General features: G+C 45.9%; 1 protein-coding gene across 1 annotated transcript in view; it reads right to left on the minus strand.

The window, feature by feature from the left end:
• Positions 1-2,023: 2,023 nt before the first annotated feature.
• The window catches only part of LOC126418722 (L-dopachrome tautomerase yellow-f2-like), a 99,130-nt gene continuing 85,790 nt past the window's right edge, over positions 2,024-15,363 (minus strand). The window contains exons 5-6 of the mRNA XM_050085626.1: positions 11,843-12,083; positions 2,024-2,522 (exon numbers count right to left, since the gene is read on the minus strand). Coding sequence (XP_049941583.1) covers positions 2,304-2,522; positions 11,843-12,083 — 460 coding nt within the window. The 3' untranslated portion in view covers positions 2,024-2,303. The remainder of the gene's footprint in view (positions 2,523-11,842; positions 12,084-15,363) is intronic.

The following is a 15,363-nucleotide window of genomic DNA, read 5'->3' on the forward strand; positions in this document are numbered from 1 at the left end:
CTACACCTCGGGCGGAGGGTTAAACACCTTGACATTCGTATATATCACTTCTGTATTTACAAAGAGAACCATACTAGTGGAAACATCACTGTGCGTAAAGGGTACCTGAGAACCGTGACGAGAAAATATCTTATCAACCTAGAGCGAGTCAAAAAACACATATAATTCGCTGTCAAAATATGCAGTATGCACCTGATCAGTAGCGACTTAATTGTATCGACTAACCAGTCATGTATCTCCAAAGAACCGGGCTGGATGTGACGCGTGGATTTGTCGAAAGTGAAGCTGACAGTAACTGCATGCGGAATTTTCGTGGTAACCATGCTGGACATCACGGCGCGAGACGACGCCGCTACAGGAAGGGCCGCACGAACACCAAACACTAGCCGACAACCAGCGATGCGACGCGCACGGAGACCAACACGACACTAAACGGACACGCGGGAAACACGCAGCGCTACGGTAGAGGCGGAACTAAGAGCACAACGTAGTCGTCCGACGCGCGAAGCGCGAATGTGACACACCGAGAGCTACCCAAGCAAGACTCACGACCCGTCCTCACAGCTTCAATTCCGCGAGTACCTCGTCTCCTACATTCCAAACTGCACAGAAGCTCTTCTGCGAACCTTGCTGAACTAGCACTCCTGGAAGAAAGGATATTGCGGAGACATGGTGTCTCGGTCCGGAACACAGTTTTAATCTGCTAGGCAGTTTCATATCAGCGTACACTCCGCTGCAGAGTGAAAATCTCATTCTGGGAACATCCCCCAGGCTGTGGCTAAGCCATGTCTCTGCAGTACCCTTTCTTCCAAGAGTGCTAGTTCTGTAAGGTTCGCAGAACAGCTTCTGTGAAGTTTGGAAAGTAGGAGACGAGGTACTGGCAGAATTGAAGCTGTGCTTGGGTATCTCAGATGGTAGAGCACTTGTCTCCGAAAGGCAAAGGTCCCGAGTCCGAGTCTAGGTCCGTCACACAGTTTTAATCTGCCAGGAAGTTTCAGTTTCCCACTTGCGTGCTGCTTATATAAAACGAATTCTATAGGTGAGAGTCTTTTAAAGAGGAACATATTCGTCTTTTCTGTTCTGTGACATGAGAATTTTTCCGCTCGTATACAGGGCGAACATTAATAAAACCGACAAACTGCAGGGCCGCATTCCTGTCGGGAAATGAAGGAAGAAAGCCCTGCGAACATATGTCCGGAATGCATCGTTGCCATGATAGGTTTCTCTGACCACGTACCGTGTATTCTTTGTGTGTTACGGCCTGTGTGATCGAGGCAGCGTACTGTAAGCAGCGGAACGGTCCGGTATTCACGTTGGGAACAAGCCGAGATTGTGTACAGCCAAGCAGACGGAAACGGTCTAGAGGCAGCATGGCTATGCCAAAACAAAACGTGCAAGTAGGCGTACACCAGATTTGGAGGACCAGGTTCTGCAAAATATTGATACGATTCCTAGTACACGCTTCAGACAAGAGGCCCGCTAACATGGTGTAAGCCAAAGTACGTTATGTCTATCCTGCCTGACAACCGCTACTACCCCTATCATCTGCAATCCCATGGAGGTCACTTTGAACATCAGTAATGACGTGGATGCGATGCAGCTCTGTTCTGTCTTCCAGTACGATAAGTTCTCGTTGCACGCCCACCGTCCATTTCCAGACACATTGTCATAGGACCTTTTTTCCTCCAGTTCCAATTAGAAATCCGTCGCTGCGGTTTGACAGTTTTGTTAGTGTTCGCCCTGTATGTTATTGTACCAATTTTTTTATGACTGTTATGCTTCTGATATTGACATTTAAGATAAATTATATTGCTTACAAAATAAATATACTGAAGAGAGAGTAGAAAATGGTCGTGGGTGACGAAAGGATTTGGAGTTTACAGCTGTGAGATAGTGATGAAAAAACCGCAACGTTTCGTCGAGTGTTGTATTCATCATCTTCTGGCGAAGACTTCAGTAGTATACACTGGAAGTGTCTAAATGCAAAGATTGTGGGTATTAGTTTAAGAGACTCATAGTAAGAGAAAAACAGACAAAGATAGGCGATTAATAGCAAATATTTATAATCCACGGATGTGTGATAAAATGCTGAAGTGATGATAGTATCTGATGATGATGAGTATGACATAAAAAAACAAAGATAATGGTAACAAACAAGCTCAGTCGTCTCTACTCTGACACTGCAGGCAGATATGGCATCAATGCACATTACACGAAAAAACCCATAGAAATTGTTCCGAAACTATCCTGGTCCTCTCGTCCATCGACAGACATTCCAGCTTCCCGCACATGGATCTCGGCGCCTATCCAAAAGGCACGCTGATTAGGCTTAGACGTGCGGCGGGCGTCGGCGGCAGCTGCCATCTGTGGGCCGGGCGGTAAGGCTCGCAGACGGTGCCTCTGATGACGTCAGAGACGCGGCCCGTGAAGACGTGGTAGTTGTACGCCTTGCTGTCGACCTCGCCGTACAGCAGCACCGGCAGCACGTTGTTTACGAACCACAGGTCCCCGCGGGCGTCCACCTGCAACCAGAAGGATACGATGCAATTCTGTCTGTACAAATAGAACCCTAACCACTGAAGAATAAGAGAACTTCATTTTGATAAGATGTGTTTCTGGTTTTCCTCCTTCTTCAGGTTGCTTAATGTAATAACATACACTCTAAAAAAAAATTAAAAAATACCGGCAAGGATAAGAGACAAGGGAAATGTCGTTACCAGGGCATAAAATCTTTGCGAATTTCATTCCGTGTTCTCAGCTGGTTCAAATGGCTCTGAGCACTATGGGACTTAACTGTTGAGGTCATCAGTCCCCAAGACTTAGAACTACTTAAACCTAACTAACCTAAGGACATCACACACATCCATGCCCGAGGCAGGATTCGAACCTGCGACCGTAGTAGCAGCGCGGTTCCGGACTGAAGCGCCTAGAACCGCACGGTCACAACGGCCGGCGCTGGACAGTAACTATGCCTCGCAGACAGATGGGTGATCAACATATGTAGGTGTCAGAATTTGAGGGAGGACGTGTAGTTGCGCTCAAAGTAACCAGATGAATAATCGGCGGATCGCTCGATATTTGAATAGGAACGATGCCACTATTCGCCAATTTTGGCAGAAATGGGTCAACCACAGTGTCAAGAAGAAAGCGGTCGACCTAGAGAGACGACAGAAGGTGATGACCGACCAACAGCCAGAAGATGGAGTTGCATTCATTGAATCGTCGGAGAGTCTCTCAGAGACCCAGGTTCACCTTTACCATCGATCCTACGTGCAACTGGTGCTTGATTGACCACAAGGACCATTAATAGGCAGTTCAAAGAAAGGGGGCTGACCTCATGGTGACCCTTGCGCCAACTACCATTGACATCCGTACTCTAACAAGACCATTTGCAGTCGTGTAGGCACTTTCGGCCTGAAATCTCATTGACTGCAACTGAAATGTCTTCAGTGATGAGTCCCGTTTCGTACTGAGCCCCGATGACTAGCGAAGACGTGTCCAGAGACGCCCCGGACAGCGGTGGGATACCAACCCGACTGCCGCCCAACATATGGTCCGACAACCAGGAGTGATGGTGTGGGGTGCCATTTCATTTCATAGCAGGACCCCTTTGGTTGTCACCTGCGGCATCCTTATACGTACGTCGACGATATTCTACGCCGCTTTTGTTGCCTTTCATGGCAACCCATCCTGGGCTTACATTTGAGCAAGATAATGCCTGCCCACACAAGGTGAGATTTTCAGCTGCTTGTCTTCGTGCTTGCCAAACCGTAAATTTGCCAGCAAGGACGTCGGATTTCTCTCCAATTGAGACGTTTGGAGCGTTAATCATGGTCGGAGCCTTCTAACCTGCTCGGAATCTTGACGATCTAACGTGCCAATTGGACAGAGGTTGGCACTCCCTCAGGAGGGCATACAACAACTCTATCAACCAAGGCTAAGCCGAACAACTACTTGCATAAGGGCCAGAGACCAGAAGTGGAGCCGGCCGGGGTGGCCGAACGGTTCTAGGCGCTACAGTCTGGAACCGCGCGACCGCTACAGTCGCAGGTTCTAATCCTGCCTCGGGCATGGATGTGTGTGATGTCCTTAGGTTAGTTAGGTTTAATTAGTTCTAAGTACTAGGGGACTGATGACCTCAGAAGTTAAGTCCCATAGCGCTCAGAGCATTTGAACCATTTTGAACCAGAAGTGGACCAACGCATTATTGACTTGCTCCATTTGTGAAGCACTTCTTCTTGAATAAATCATCCAATTTTTTTCTGAAATTGTAATCATTTGTTTCTCTGTACATGAACACAACATTTACCGATTTCCTTCCCATTCGGATGACTCCTTCGTGGTGTGTCGGTTACTGTTAAAAACATGTTCAAATGTGTGTGAATTCCTGAGGGACCAAACTGCTGAGGTCATCAGTCCCTAGACTTACACACTGTTTAAACTAATTTTAACTTATGCTTAGAACAACACTCAGATCCATGCCCGAGGGAGGACTCGAATCTCCGGCGGCAGAGTCGGTTTCTGTCTTAGAATGTTTTCGTAACTGCTTTGGTGACTTAAAGATGAATTAACAATATTTTATGACTGAAATAATTTCTTTAGTCATCATTTACAGAGACTGGCACAGTATGGATGTAGGTGTAGACATTATTTGTGTCATATTCATATGGATTTTAAAACCAATTTTTGTCCTTTTATTATGGTTAAAGTGGCTTTGTTTAATGCTGCTGTCAACAGTTCTTTCACGATTATTAATCACTTTAAACATGATGCTACACACACACTTATACAAGGTGTTGTTTTTGCCCTTGGGAAGTGGCAGGGCGTAGGCACTCTCCGGCTTGCAAATGCAATGTGTGTTGCCTGTAATCCAGTCCTCTGTTTCGTGTGGAAAGGGGAAGTGTTAGCAAAATTAAGGTTCCTGATTCGCTTCCTAAACATCTGTCTCAGGTCAGAGACGCTCATTCTTCAGATTTTCTTGTTGGAATTCACTCTATCAATTTTCTGGGCTAGGCAATACGGAGAGTGCTCTTGTAGTGTTGCAGTGAATTGCCTATGAAAAATAGGCCTTAAGCACAGTTTCAAGAAAACTACCAAAATGGCTGGCAAAGGCTGGGTTTCTGGTTTAAAAAATCCTAAAATAAGCTTAATAAAACCATCAAGCAAATATCAACAGAGATATGGACTTCAGGACAGCTGAAGTTGACTGCTTTTTTCCCAACTTCAACACCACTTTCGGAAAACATGCTGTGTATGTATTTTGATACACATTAAGACAGTAAAATATGTTACTTTCTGGGAACAGAATTTTTACTCTATTTGCATTGTATACTGCTGGTATTATCCTGCAATACTGGCGATGTTAGTATTCAATATTTTTCGATTTTTCTTGTACAGGTATAAGTCTAACATTCCTATGTCAAACAGCGTGTCATGGATTTTTTCATAGAAAAGAGAGATTAAAAAAAGAAAAAGCTCTTAAGATGACAGATGTCGGTATTCTTCCGGTCTCCCATACTGGAATCAACAAAGTAACCATATCCACTGAAGCGCCAAAGAAACTGGTATAGACTTGCATATTCAAATACAGAGCTAAGTAAACAGGCAGAATACGGTCGGCAACTCCTATATAAGACAAGTGTGTGGTGCAGTTGTTGGACCGGCTACTGCTGCTACAATGCCAGGTTATCAAGATTTAAGTGCGTTTGAACTTGGTGTTATAGTCGGCACACGAGCGATGGCATTTCTGAGATAACGATGAAGTAGGGACTTTCCCGTAGGATCATTTGACGAGTGTACCTTGAATATCAAGAATCTGGAAAAACATCAAATCTCCGACATCGCTGCGGACGGAAAAAGATCCTGCTAGAACGGGACCAACGACGACTGAAGAGAATTGTTCAGCGTGATAGCCAAATTGTGCAGTTTTCAATGCTGAACCATCAACAAGTGTCAACGTGCGAACCAATCAACGAAACGTCATCGATATGGGCTTTGGGAGCCAAAGGCCCACTCCTGTACCCTTGATGACTGCATGACACAAAGCTTTACGCCTCGCCTGGGCCTGTCAACACTGACGTTGGACTGTTGATGACTGGAAACATGTTGCCTGGTCGGACGAGTCTCGTTTCAAATTGCATCGCACGGATTGACGTGTACGGGTATGGAGACATCCTCATCAATCCAAGGACCCTACATGCCAGCAGTGGACTGTTAAAGCTGGTGGAGGCTCCGTAATGATATGGAACAGGTTCAGTTGGAGTGATACGGGACCACTGATACGACTCTGACGGGTGACACGTACGTAAGTATCCTGTCTGATCACCAGCATACATTCATATCCGTTGTGAATTTTGACGGCTTTTGGAAATTCCAGCAGGACAATGCGGCACCCCACACGTCCAGAATTGCTAAAGGATGGCTCCAGGACCACTCTTCCGAGTTTAAATGCTTCCGCTGGCCACCAGACTCCCCAGACATGAACATTATTGAGTATATCTGGGATGCCTTGCAATGTGCTGTTCAGAAGAGATCTCCATCCCCTCATACCTTTAATGGACAGCCCTGCAGAATTCATGGTTTCAATTTCCTCCAGCACTGCTTCATAAATTAGTCGAGTCTATGCCACGTCGTGTTGCGGCACTTCTGCGTGCTCGCGGGGGCCCTATACGGTATTAGGTAGGTGTACCAGTTCTTTGGCTCTTCAGTGTATATGTTCTGTGATACCGAGGTCCACATAATTTAATGGTAGTCTTTCAGTGTTTAAAAAAATAATCAGAAGGCCGTCATTTTGTGTAAACTAGTTTACCTATGATATGTTACATGTGCAGAACATAAAAGTAGTTTGATACAGTACGGGACATTAGAACATGTAGAGAGACTGCTATGAAAACTTTTAGTCGAGTGTTTCTACTTGACCATTACGAAAATCGGACGAAAATTTCAACTTGTTTCTGTGACGGTCTTGCATACTCACGGTTCCCGCTTATCTTCAGAAAAAAGAAACAGCCGTAAGTCTTTGTTAGTCAGAGAATTTCGAAAGGCTTTTCGAGCCGCCTAATGCCTTGTCCTATCAAGGCATCGCTCCCTCACAGCGTAAGAGCTGTTTCTCAGGTGTACCTCTTTAAAATGGAAGGCCAGCGACGAAATGCGCGTATCATGAAGGCATGAGACAAGGATGTAGTGTTTTGCCCCTGTTGTTCTGTCCCCGCATCGAAGAAGCGAAGACACACAAATCAAGGAGAAGTGGGTTTAAAATGGAAGGAGATTAGCGAGAAACTTAACATCGACATTGGGGACCACATAGTAGATGGCGTGAAGGAATTCTACTACCTTTGTAAGGAAAATTGCAAGTGATGAAAGACGCAAGGAGGGCATAAAAAGCAGACTAGCATAGGAAAATGAGGGCATTCATTCGTAAGAGATGTCTACTAGGATCAAACGTCGGCCTTAATTTGAGGAAGAAATTTCGAGGAATCCATTGTTTGGAAAAATTCAGGAACAGAAGAGGATCGAAGTGTTTGAGATGTAATGCAACAGAAGGAAGTTGAAAATTAAGTGTACTGATAAGGTAGGAAATGAAGAGGTTTTCTGCAAAATCGGCGAAGAGAGGAACATGTGGAAAGCTTCGACAAGAAGAATAGACAGTACAATACGACATAAGACGTCAAGGAACAACGTTTATGGTACTAGAGGGAGCTATAGAGGAAAAACGGTATGTGAAGGCAGAGACTATCCAACAAATAATTGAGGATGTAGGGTGCTAGTACTGAGGCGAAGAGATTGGTACAGGAGAGGAACTCTCGTTTGGAAGTGGACCGCATCAAACCAGTCAGAAGGCTGGTGACAAAAACTGGAAGACAGAAATTTCTGTGCAGCAATACAGTGGTTAAGTGACTTCAAGACAGCTACTACAAAAAAGGCACATCGTCTGGTAATGAACTCAACCTTATCCCCGTTGCTATCAGAAATTTTCGTGGGGAAGTAGGAGGCTGATTTTCTTAAAAGTGAACCAGTGGCAAAACATGTTGTGTATAGGTAAAGATATTCCGATGATATTCTTTTAATGGAGAAGTGTTCCATCAGACAACTCCAGAAGTTCCTGGAAAATATGAACCAGTAGCATACTAACATCTCGGGTTCGATTCCCGGCGGGATCAGGGATTTTCTCTGCATCGTGATGACTGGGTGTTGTGTGCTGTCCTTAGGTTAGTTAGGTTTAAGTAGTTCTAAGTTCTAGGGGACTGATGACCATAGATGTTGTCCCATAGTGCTCAGAGCCATTTGGACCATACTAACATAAAGTCAGGAGATTCCACCACTAATTCTCTATATATCAACTAACAGACAGAAAATAGCAACTATAAGTTTAAAGTCTACAGGAAATACGCCTTCACTGACACATTCATCCAAACTTCCTCTCAACATCCAACAGCCTACAAACATGCAGCATTCTATCATAGGAATCACCGTCTCTTTGCTGTCCACTTATCCTCAGAAGACTATGACGAGGAACGTAATATAACAAATCATTTGCTAGAAGTAATGAATCTGAATCCAAAATTATTGAGAACATTGTGAATAAAAAACTGAAGAAGCAAGCCAGATACCTACCATACCCAGTGAACAACGTACAAGGATCGAAAAGGAAGTGGTGCCGTTTATCCTCTACAGATGAAACGTCTAAAAGGCCAAGCAACATTTTCAAGGCAAAGGGTTTCTCTCTGTTTCCATATGTCCGACAGCCATTAGGTACATCTTGTTTCAGTTCAAAAGATAAACATCCGGTCATAATGAAAAGAGGGATTTACAAGTTCATCTGCAAGTGGTATCAGTCCTGATATACTGGAGAGACTTGGATGTCGATGTGTACTAGGCTCAAAGAACACCACAGAAGCTGGAGATTAAAGAAATCAGATTCAGCCTTTGCCGAACAGTGATTAAACCAAAACCACAAAAATAGATAGATGTAGAAGTCCTATACGCGGAGGGAAATGTCTCAAGGCTCACTCAGTTCGAAATCTTAGAAATTAAAAAAAAAAAAGATTATCTATTCCCGCAATTGCTATTGAACGAGCAGATTTTATTCAGTTTTTCATCCCTTTTAGAAAATGTTACATCTAAATAGGAGCAAAACGTGGATGTCTTCATTCACGAGTAGATAACGACACAAATGGCCTTATTCCACTGTATGTTGTTCATAGTTATTATAAATGATTTCCTAATGGATGTGGTAGGAAAGAAATGTTACTGTGTCAAGACTTTCAACAGAGATAACATTTATAATTTAAGTCAGGAATCTATGAAAGTATGATAAGGGAAGATGGTACTAAGGACTTAAGCTGTAAGTTGCTTTGAAGTCGGGGACGCCATGCTATATGCCCCAAAAAATTAGCAGACTGCTGTTTATGATTGCTTTTTGTTCTTAATTTCTGTCGTGTGCACAGAACAGTTGCTTCAAATAGAAAGTCTTGCAGTGCTTTAGTGAATAACACACCGTGGACAAGGAATTTTAAGACATTTTTAAAAGCATATTTGATCGAATAATACGATGCATTTCGCCTTAACGTAACTTTCTCCTTTTTATACGTTTGGAATGACCAAGGAGAGAAGTGAACGATATAAAAAGGCTTCCCTTAATACGGGCAGGCGAAACTGATGTTTGGTTTATTTTACCCTCCCGAAAATGCTGAGAACTTATTTTGCTATGTTTGTACGGTTTCCAGTGTTTCCTCCTCGCAGCGTTCACCGAGAGAGCTTTTCGAGTAGACTGATAGGAAGTCAAATGACAGAACTAAAACTTCTACAGTAAAAGTGAACAGTGCAATCAAATTTCGTGGAACGGCATGTAAAAGTTGAGTTGTTTAGGGAAGGAGACCAGACAGCGAGGTCATCGGTCTCATCGGATTAGGGAAGGACGGGGAAGGAAGTCGGCCGTGCCCTTTGAAAGGAACCATCCCGGCATTTGCCTGGAGCGATTTAGGGAAATCACGGAAAACCTAAATCAGGATGGCCGGACGCGGGATTGAACCGTTGTCCTCCCGAATGCGGGTCCAGTGTCTAACCACTGCGCCACCTCGCTCGGTGGCATGTAAAAGAAAATCTCTCTTCAATGAGCCCACTTACGAATGAAATTGATTCCTTTACAAAATTAGAGTGTAATCAGGATGATTAGTATAACCGTAAATGACGCAAGCTGGCGTTTCTGATAAAAATATTTCAACAGAAGCTAAAGTTTAGGGCAGCTAACATGGCGGGCGTCGGCTTCAGGTTTGTGACATCATAACGGCTCTCTTTAATCTAACAGAGGCCAAGAATCAATAGCCGGCCGCTGTGGCCGAGTGGATGTAGGCGTTTCAGTCTGGAACCGCGCTGCTGCTACGGTCGCAGGCTCGAATCCCACCTTGGGCTTGGGGTTGGGTTGTTTGGGGGGGAGACCAAACAGCGGGGTCATCGGTCTCATCGGATTAGGGAAGGAAGTCGGCCGTATCCTTTCAAAGGAACCGTCCCGCCATTTGCCTGGAGCGATTTAGGGAGAGCACGGAAAAGCTAAATCAGGATTTATTGGCAGGCACTTACAAAATGTAACAGACCTACTAAGGATATTGCCTACACTACGCTTGTTCGTCCTCTTTTAGAATACTGCTGCGCGGTGTGGAATCCTTACCAGATAGGACTGACGGAGTACATCGAAAAAGTTCAAAGAAAGGCGGCACGTTCTGTATTATCGTGAAATTTGGAGGAGAATGTCACAGAAATTATACAGGATTTGGGTTGGACATCATTGAAAGAAAGGCGGTTTTCGTTGCGACGGAATCTTCTCACGAAATTCCAATCAGCAACTTTCTCCCCCGAATGCGAAAATATTTTGTTGACACCGACCTAAATAGAGAGGAACGATCACCGCGATAAAATAAGGGAAAGCAGAGCTCGTACGGAAAGATATAGGTGTTCATTCTTTCCGCGCGCTATACGAGATTGGAATGAAAGAGAATTGTGAAGGTGGTTCGATGAACCCTCTGCCAGGCACTTAAGTGTGTTTCCCAGAGTATCCATGTAGATGTAGATGAACCGTCGTCCTCCAGAATGCGAGTCTAGTGTGCTATCCACTGCGCCACCCCGCTCGGCACCTTGGGCTTGGATGTGTGTGATGTCCTTAGGTTAGTTTGGTTTAAGTAGTTGTAAGTCTAGGGGACTGATGACCGCAGATGTTAAGTCCCGTAGTGCTTAGAGCCATTTGAACCAAGAATCAATAAATTAAGAAAGTTTACACTTTTATCCTTGTTTGGTTGCCATCTTTGGGATCAGCTGTGTAGTAGGAAACGAACTTATAACTCGAAATCTAATTCGTGCAATAATAATAAAGCTCCTGAAATAAGTCTAAATGTTTCATAATAATAAAATTATAAACAGCCAACCAGTTGCAATTGATAAAGAAATTCTTTACCTACGTTTCGACAAATATAAATTTGTCTTCTTCAGAAGGTAGCAATTTTACATTAGTAAGGACTAATGTACCATCGCCGTTTTTACAATTGTCGGGATAGTTCCATGTGTCGAAAATAAAATACAGCCCTAGAATTAGGGTTTGTCACGTAAATATAAAATAGTTCATGGATCTTGCAGAGCTCACAACCGAGCTCATATTTGTTTAAAATATTAAAATATCTAAATACTTTGTTTAATTATTAGAATTTTACCTCACATGTTTTGTATTTTTCCAAGTAACTAGCATTTTTGCGGTTATTAATTTTTATTGAAAATCATGTATGTGAAGCAACTTTGTGAAGAAGACGTTGTTAAACAATTGCGGCAAGCAGGAGCGCAGGTGCCGGTTAGTTACCTTGATGTCGCTGGGGTAGACGAAGGAGCGACCGTCGTCAGGGGCGACGACGCCTATGGTGGCAGGGGACATGGGGAGGCCGGTGCGCGAGTTCCAGCAGGTGACGCGGTGGTTGTTCACCTCCATCTGGAAGAGCACGCCCGTCTCCTCGTCCAGGAAGCTGCCAGTCGACTGGCCGCTGGGCCCGCGCGATCCCACTGCCCGGAAGGAGCGGAACCAGGGCGTCGTGCCAGCCGCGGTCCTGCAAACGCCGGCCATTCTGAAGTACTCTCATGGCTGCGACATCCGTACCAGGTCGGGTTGACAGAGGAGATAGAGAAGATCCAAAGAAGAGCGGCGCGTTTCGTCACAGGGTTATTGGTAAGCGTGACAGCGTTACGGAGATGTTTAGCAAACTCAAGTGGCAGATTCTTCAAGACAGGCGCTCTGCATCGCAGTGTAGCTTGCTGTCCAGGTTTCGAGAGGGTGTGTTTCTGGATGAGTTATCGAATATATTGCCTCCCCCTACTTATACTTCCGAGAAGATCACGAATGTAAAATTAGAGAGATTCGAGCGCGCACGGAGGCTTTCCGACAGTCGTTCTTCCCGCGAACCATACGCGACTGGAACAGGAAAGGGAGGTAATGACAGTGGCACGTAAAGTGCCCGCCGCCACACACCGTTGGGTGGCTTGCGGAGTATAAATGTAGATGTAGATGTAGTTTCGGTGCATAACCATCTGACACAAAGCTTACAGGACGATTGGGATAGCCACCAGCATACCACTGTTTAACACCAGCTGAGGGCCGATGACGGTGGAGACGTTCAGAGATTTGCATATACATCTGTACTCCGCAAGCTATTTTATGGTATGAAACTTCCTGGCAGATTAAAACTGTGTGCCCGACCGAGACTCGAACTCGGGACCTTTGCCTTTCGCGGGCAAGTGCTGTACCATCTGAGCTATCAAAGCACGACTCACGCCCGGTACTCACAGCTTTACTTCTGCCAGTATCTCGTCTCCTACCTTCCAAACTTTACAGAAGCTCTCCTGCGAACCTTGCAAGGTCCCGAGTTCGAGTCTCGGTCGGACACACAGTTTTAATCTGCCAGGAAGTTTCATATGAGCGCACACCCCCAGGCTGTGGCTAAGCCATGTCTCCGCTATATCCTTTCTTTCAGGAGTGCTAGTTCTGCAAGGTTCGCAGGAGAGCTTCTGTAAAGTTTGGAAGGTAGGAGACGAGACACTGGCAGAAGTAAAGCTGTGAGTACCGGGCGTGAGTCGTGCTTCGGTAGCTCAGATGGTACAGCACTTGCCCGCGAAAGGCAAAGGTCCCGAGTTCGAGTCTCGGTCGGGCACACAGTTTTAATCTGCCAGGAAGTTTCATATCAGCGCACACTCCGCTGTAGAGTGAAAATCTCTTTCTATTTTATGGTACGTCGCAGAGGGCACATTGTCTACCACTGTCGCTTCCCCCTATGCTGTTCCAGTCGCGGGTGGTACGCGGGAAGAAAGATTGTTGTTAAGTCTCTACTTTTACCTTCATGGTCTCTTCGCGATATATATGGAGAAGGAACAACTACGTTGAGTGATTCTTCCAGGAATGTGCGCTCTCGGAACTTTAACAGCAAACCACACCACACTGCAGAACACCTATCTGGTAGCACCTGCCATTACAGTTGGCTGAGCAGTTTCGTGACGTTTTCGTGCTTACTGAATGAACCTGTGACAAAACGAGCTGCTCTTCTTTGGGTCTTCTTTATTTCCTCTATCAGTTTGTACACATGAAAAAAAGTTTTGCATCACCCCGGTTATTGGCGCTACAACCTCGGGCGGGCATGGATATGTGTGATGTCCTTAGGTTAGTTAGGTTTAAATGTTTTAAGTTCTAGGGGACTGATGACCTCAGAAGTTAAGTTCCATAGTGCTCAGAGCCATTTGAACCACTTTTTTTTTAATCCCGGTTCCAAGAACTCCTGAAGATAGACGTTGACAGTGAATATTGTATCACAGACACAGAGCCTTTGGCTGTTCAGAGATGTCACTAAACCCACCCAAAGACTTAAACAACCATGGATGAGGAGCGCCTATTAGACGGAGGGGGTCCGACAGCCGATCAATTCCAGTCATTCCACCAGGAAGGAGATACACAGCTCGTGTCGTCTGTAGTTCAACCATGCCTAGACGGTCAATACCGTAGTTCGATCGCGCCCGCATTGTTACTTTGTGCCAGGCGTCTCTGAGTAAACCAAAGCGAAGCCTGCCGGGTTGGCCGTGCGGTCTAACGCACGGCTTTCAGGGCGGGAAGGAGCGCCTGGTCCCCGGCACGAATCCACCAGGCGGATTTGTGTCGAGGTCCGGTGACCCGGCCAGTCTGTGGATGGTTTTTAGGCGGTTTTCCATCTGCCTCGGCGAATGCGGGCTGGATCCCCTAATTCCGCCTCAGTTACACTATGTCGGCGATTACTGCGCAAACAAGTTCTCCATGTACGCGTACACCACCATTACTCTACCACGCAAACATAGGGGTTACGCTCGTCTGGTGTGAGGCGTTCCCTGGGGGGTCCACTGGGGGCCGAACCGCACAATAACGCTGGGTTCGGTGTGGGGCGGCGGTGGGGTGAAGTGGACGGCGGTAGTCGTCGTGGGGTTGTGGTGCGGCAGCGGCGGGGACGGAGCCTCTCCGTCGTTTCTAGGTCCCCGGTTAACATACAATACAATACGATAGAAACCAAAGCGATGTTGTTCGGACGTGGAGGAGAGACAGGAACTGTCGATGACATGCCTCGCTCAGGCCGCCCAAGGGCTACTACTGCAGTGGATGACTGCTACCTACGGATTATGGCTCGGAGGAACCCTGACAGCAACACCATCATGTTTAATAATTCTATTCAGGCAGTTACAGGACATCGTGTTACGACTCAAACTGTGCGCAATTTTTTGCATGATACGCAGCTTCACTTCCGACATCCATGGCGAGGCCCATCTTTGTAACTACGACACCATGCAGCGCTTTACAGATGGGCCCAACAACATTCCGAATGGACCGCTCAGAATTGGCATCACGTTCTCTACACCGAAGAGTGTCGCATATGCTTTCAACCAGACAATAGTCGGAGACGTGATTGGAGGCAACCAGGTCAGGCTGAACGCCTTATACACACTGTCCAGCGAGTGCAAGGTTTCCTGCTGTTTTGGGGTGGCATTATGTGGGGCCGACGTACGCCGCTGGTGGTCATGGAAGGCATAGTAACGGCTGTACGATACGTGAATGCCGTCTTCCGACCGATAGTGCAACCATATCGGCAGCATATTGGCGAGGCATTCGTCTTCATGGACGAAAATTCGGGACCCGATCGTCCACATCTCGTGAATGACTTCCTTCGGGATAACGACATTGCTCGACTAGAGAGGCCAGCATGTTCTCCAGACATGACCCTATCGAACATGCCTCGAACAGAATGAAAAGGGCTGTTTATGGACGACGCTCACCACACCAAATCAATCGCCGTTGAGGAGTGGGACAGTGTGGACCAGTAC

This window comes from Schistocerca serialis, chromosome 9 (assembly GCF_023864345.2).
Source record: "Schistocerca serialis cubense isolate TAMUIC-IGC-003099 chromosome 9, iqSchSeri2.2, whole genome shotgun sequence".
NCBI lineage: Eukaryota > Metazoa > Arthropoda > Insecta > Orthoptera > Acrididae > Schistocerca > Schistocerca serialis.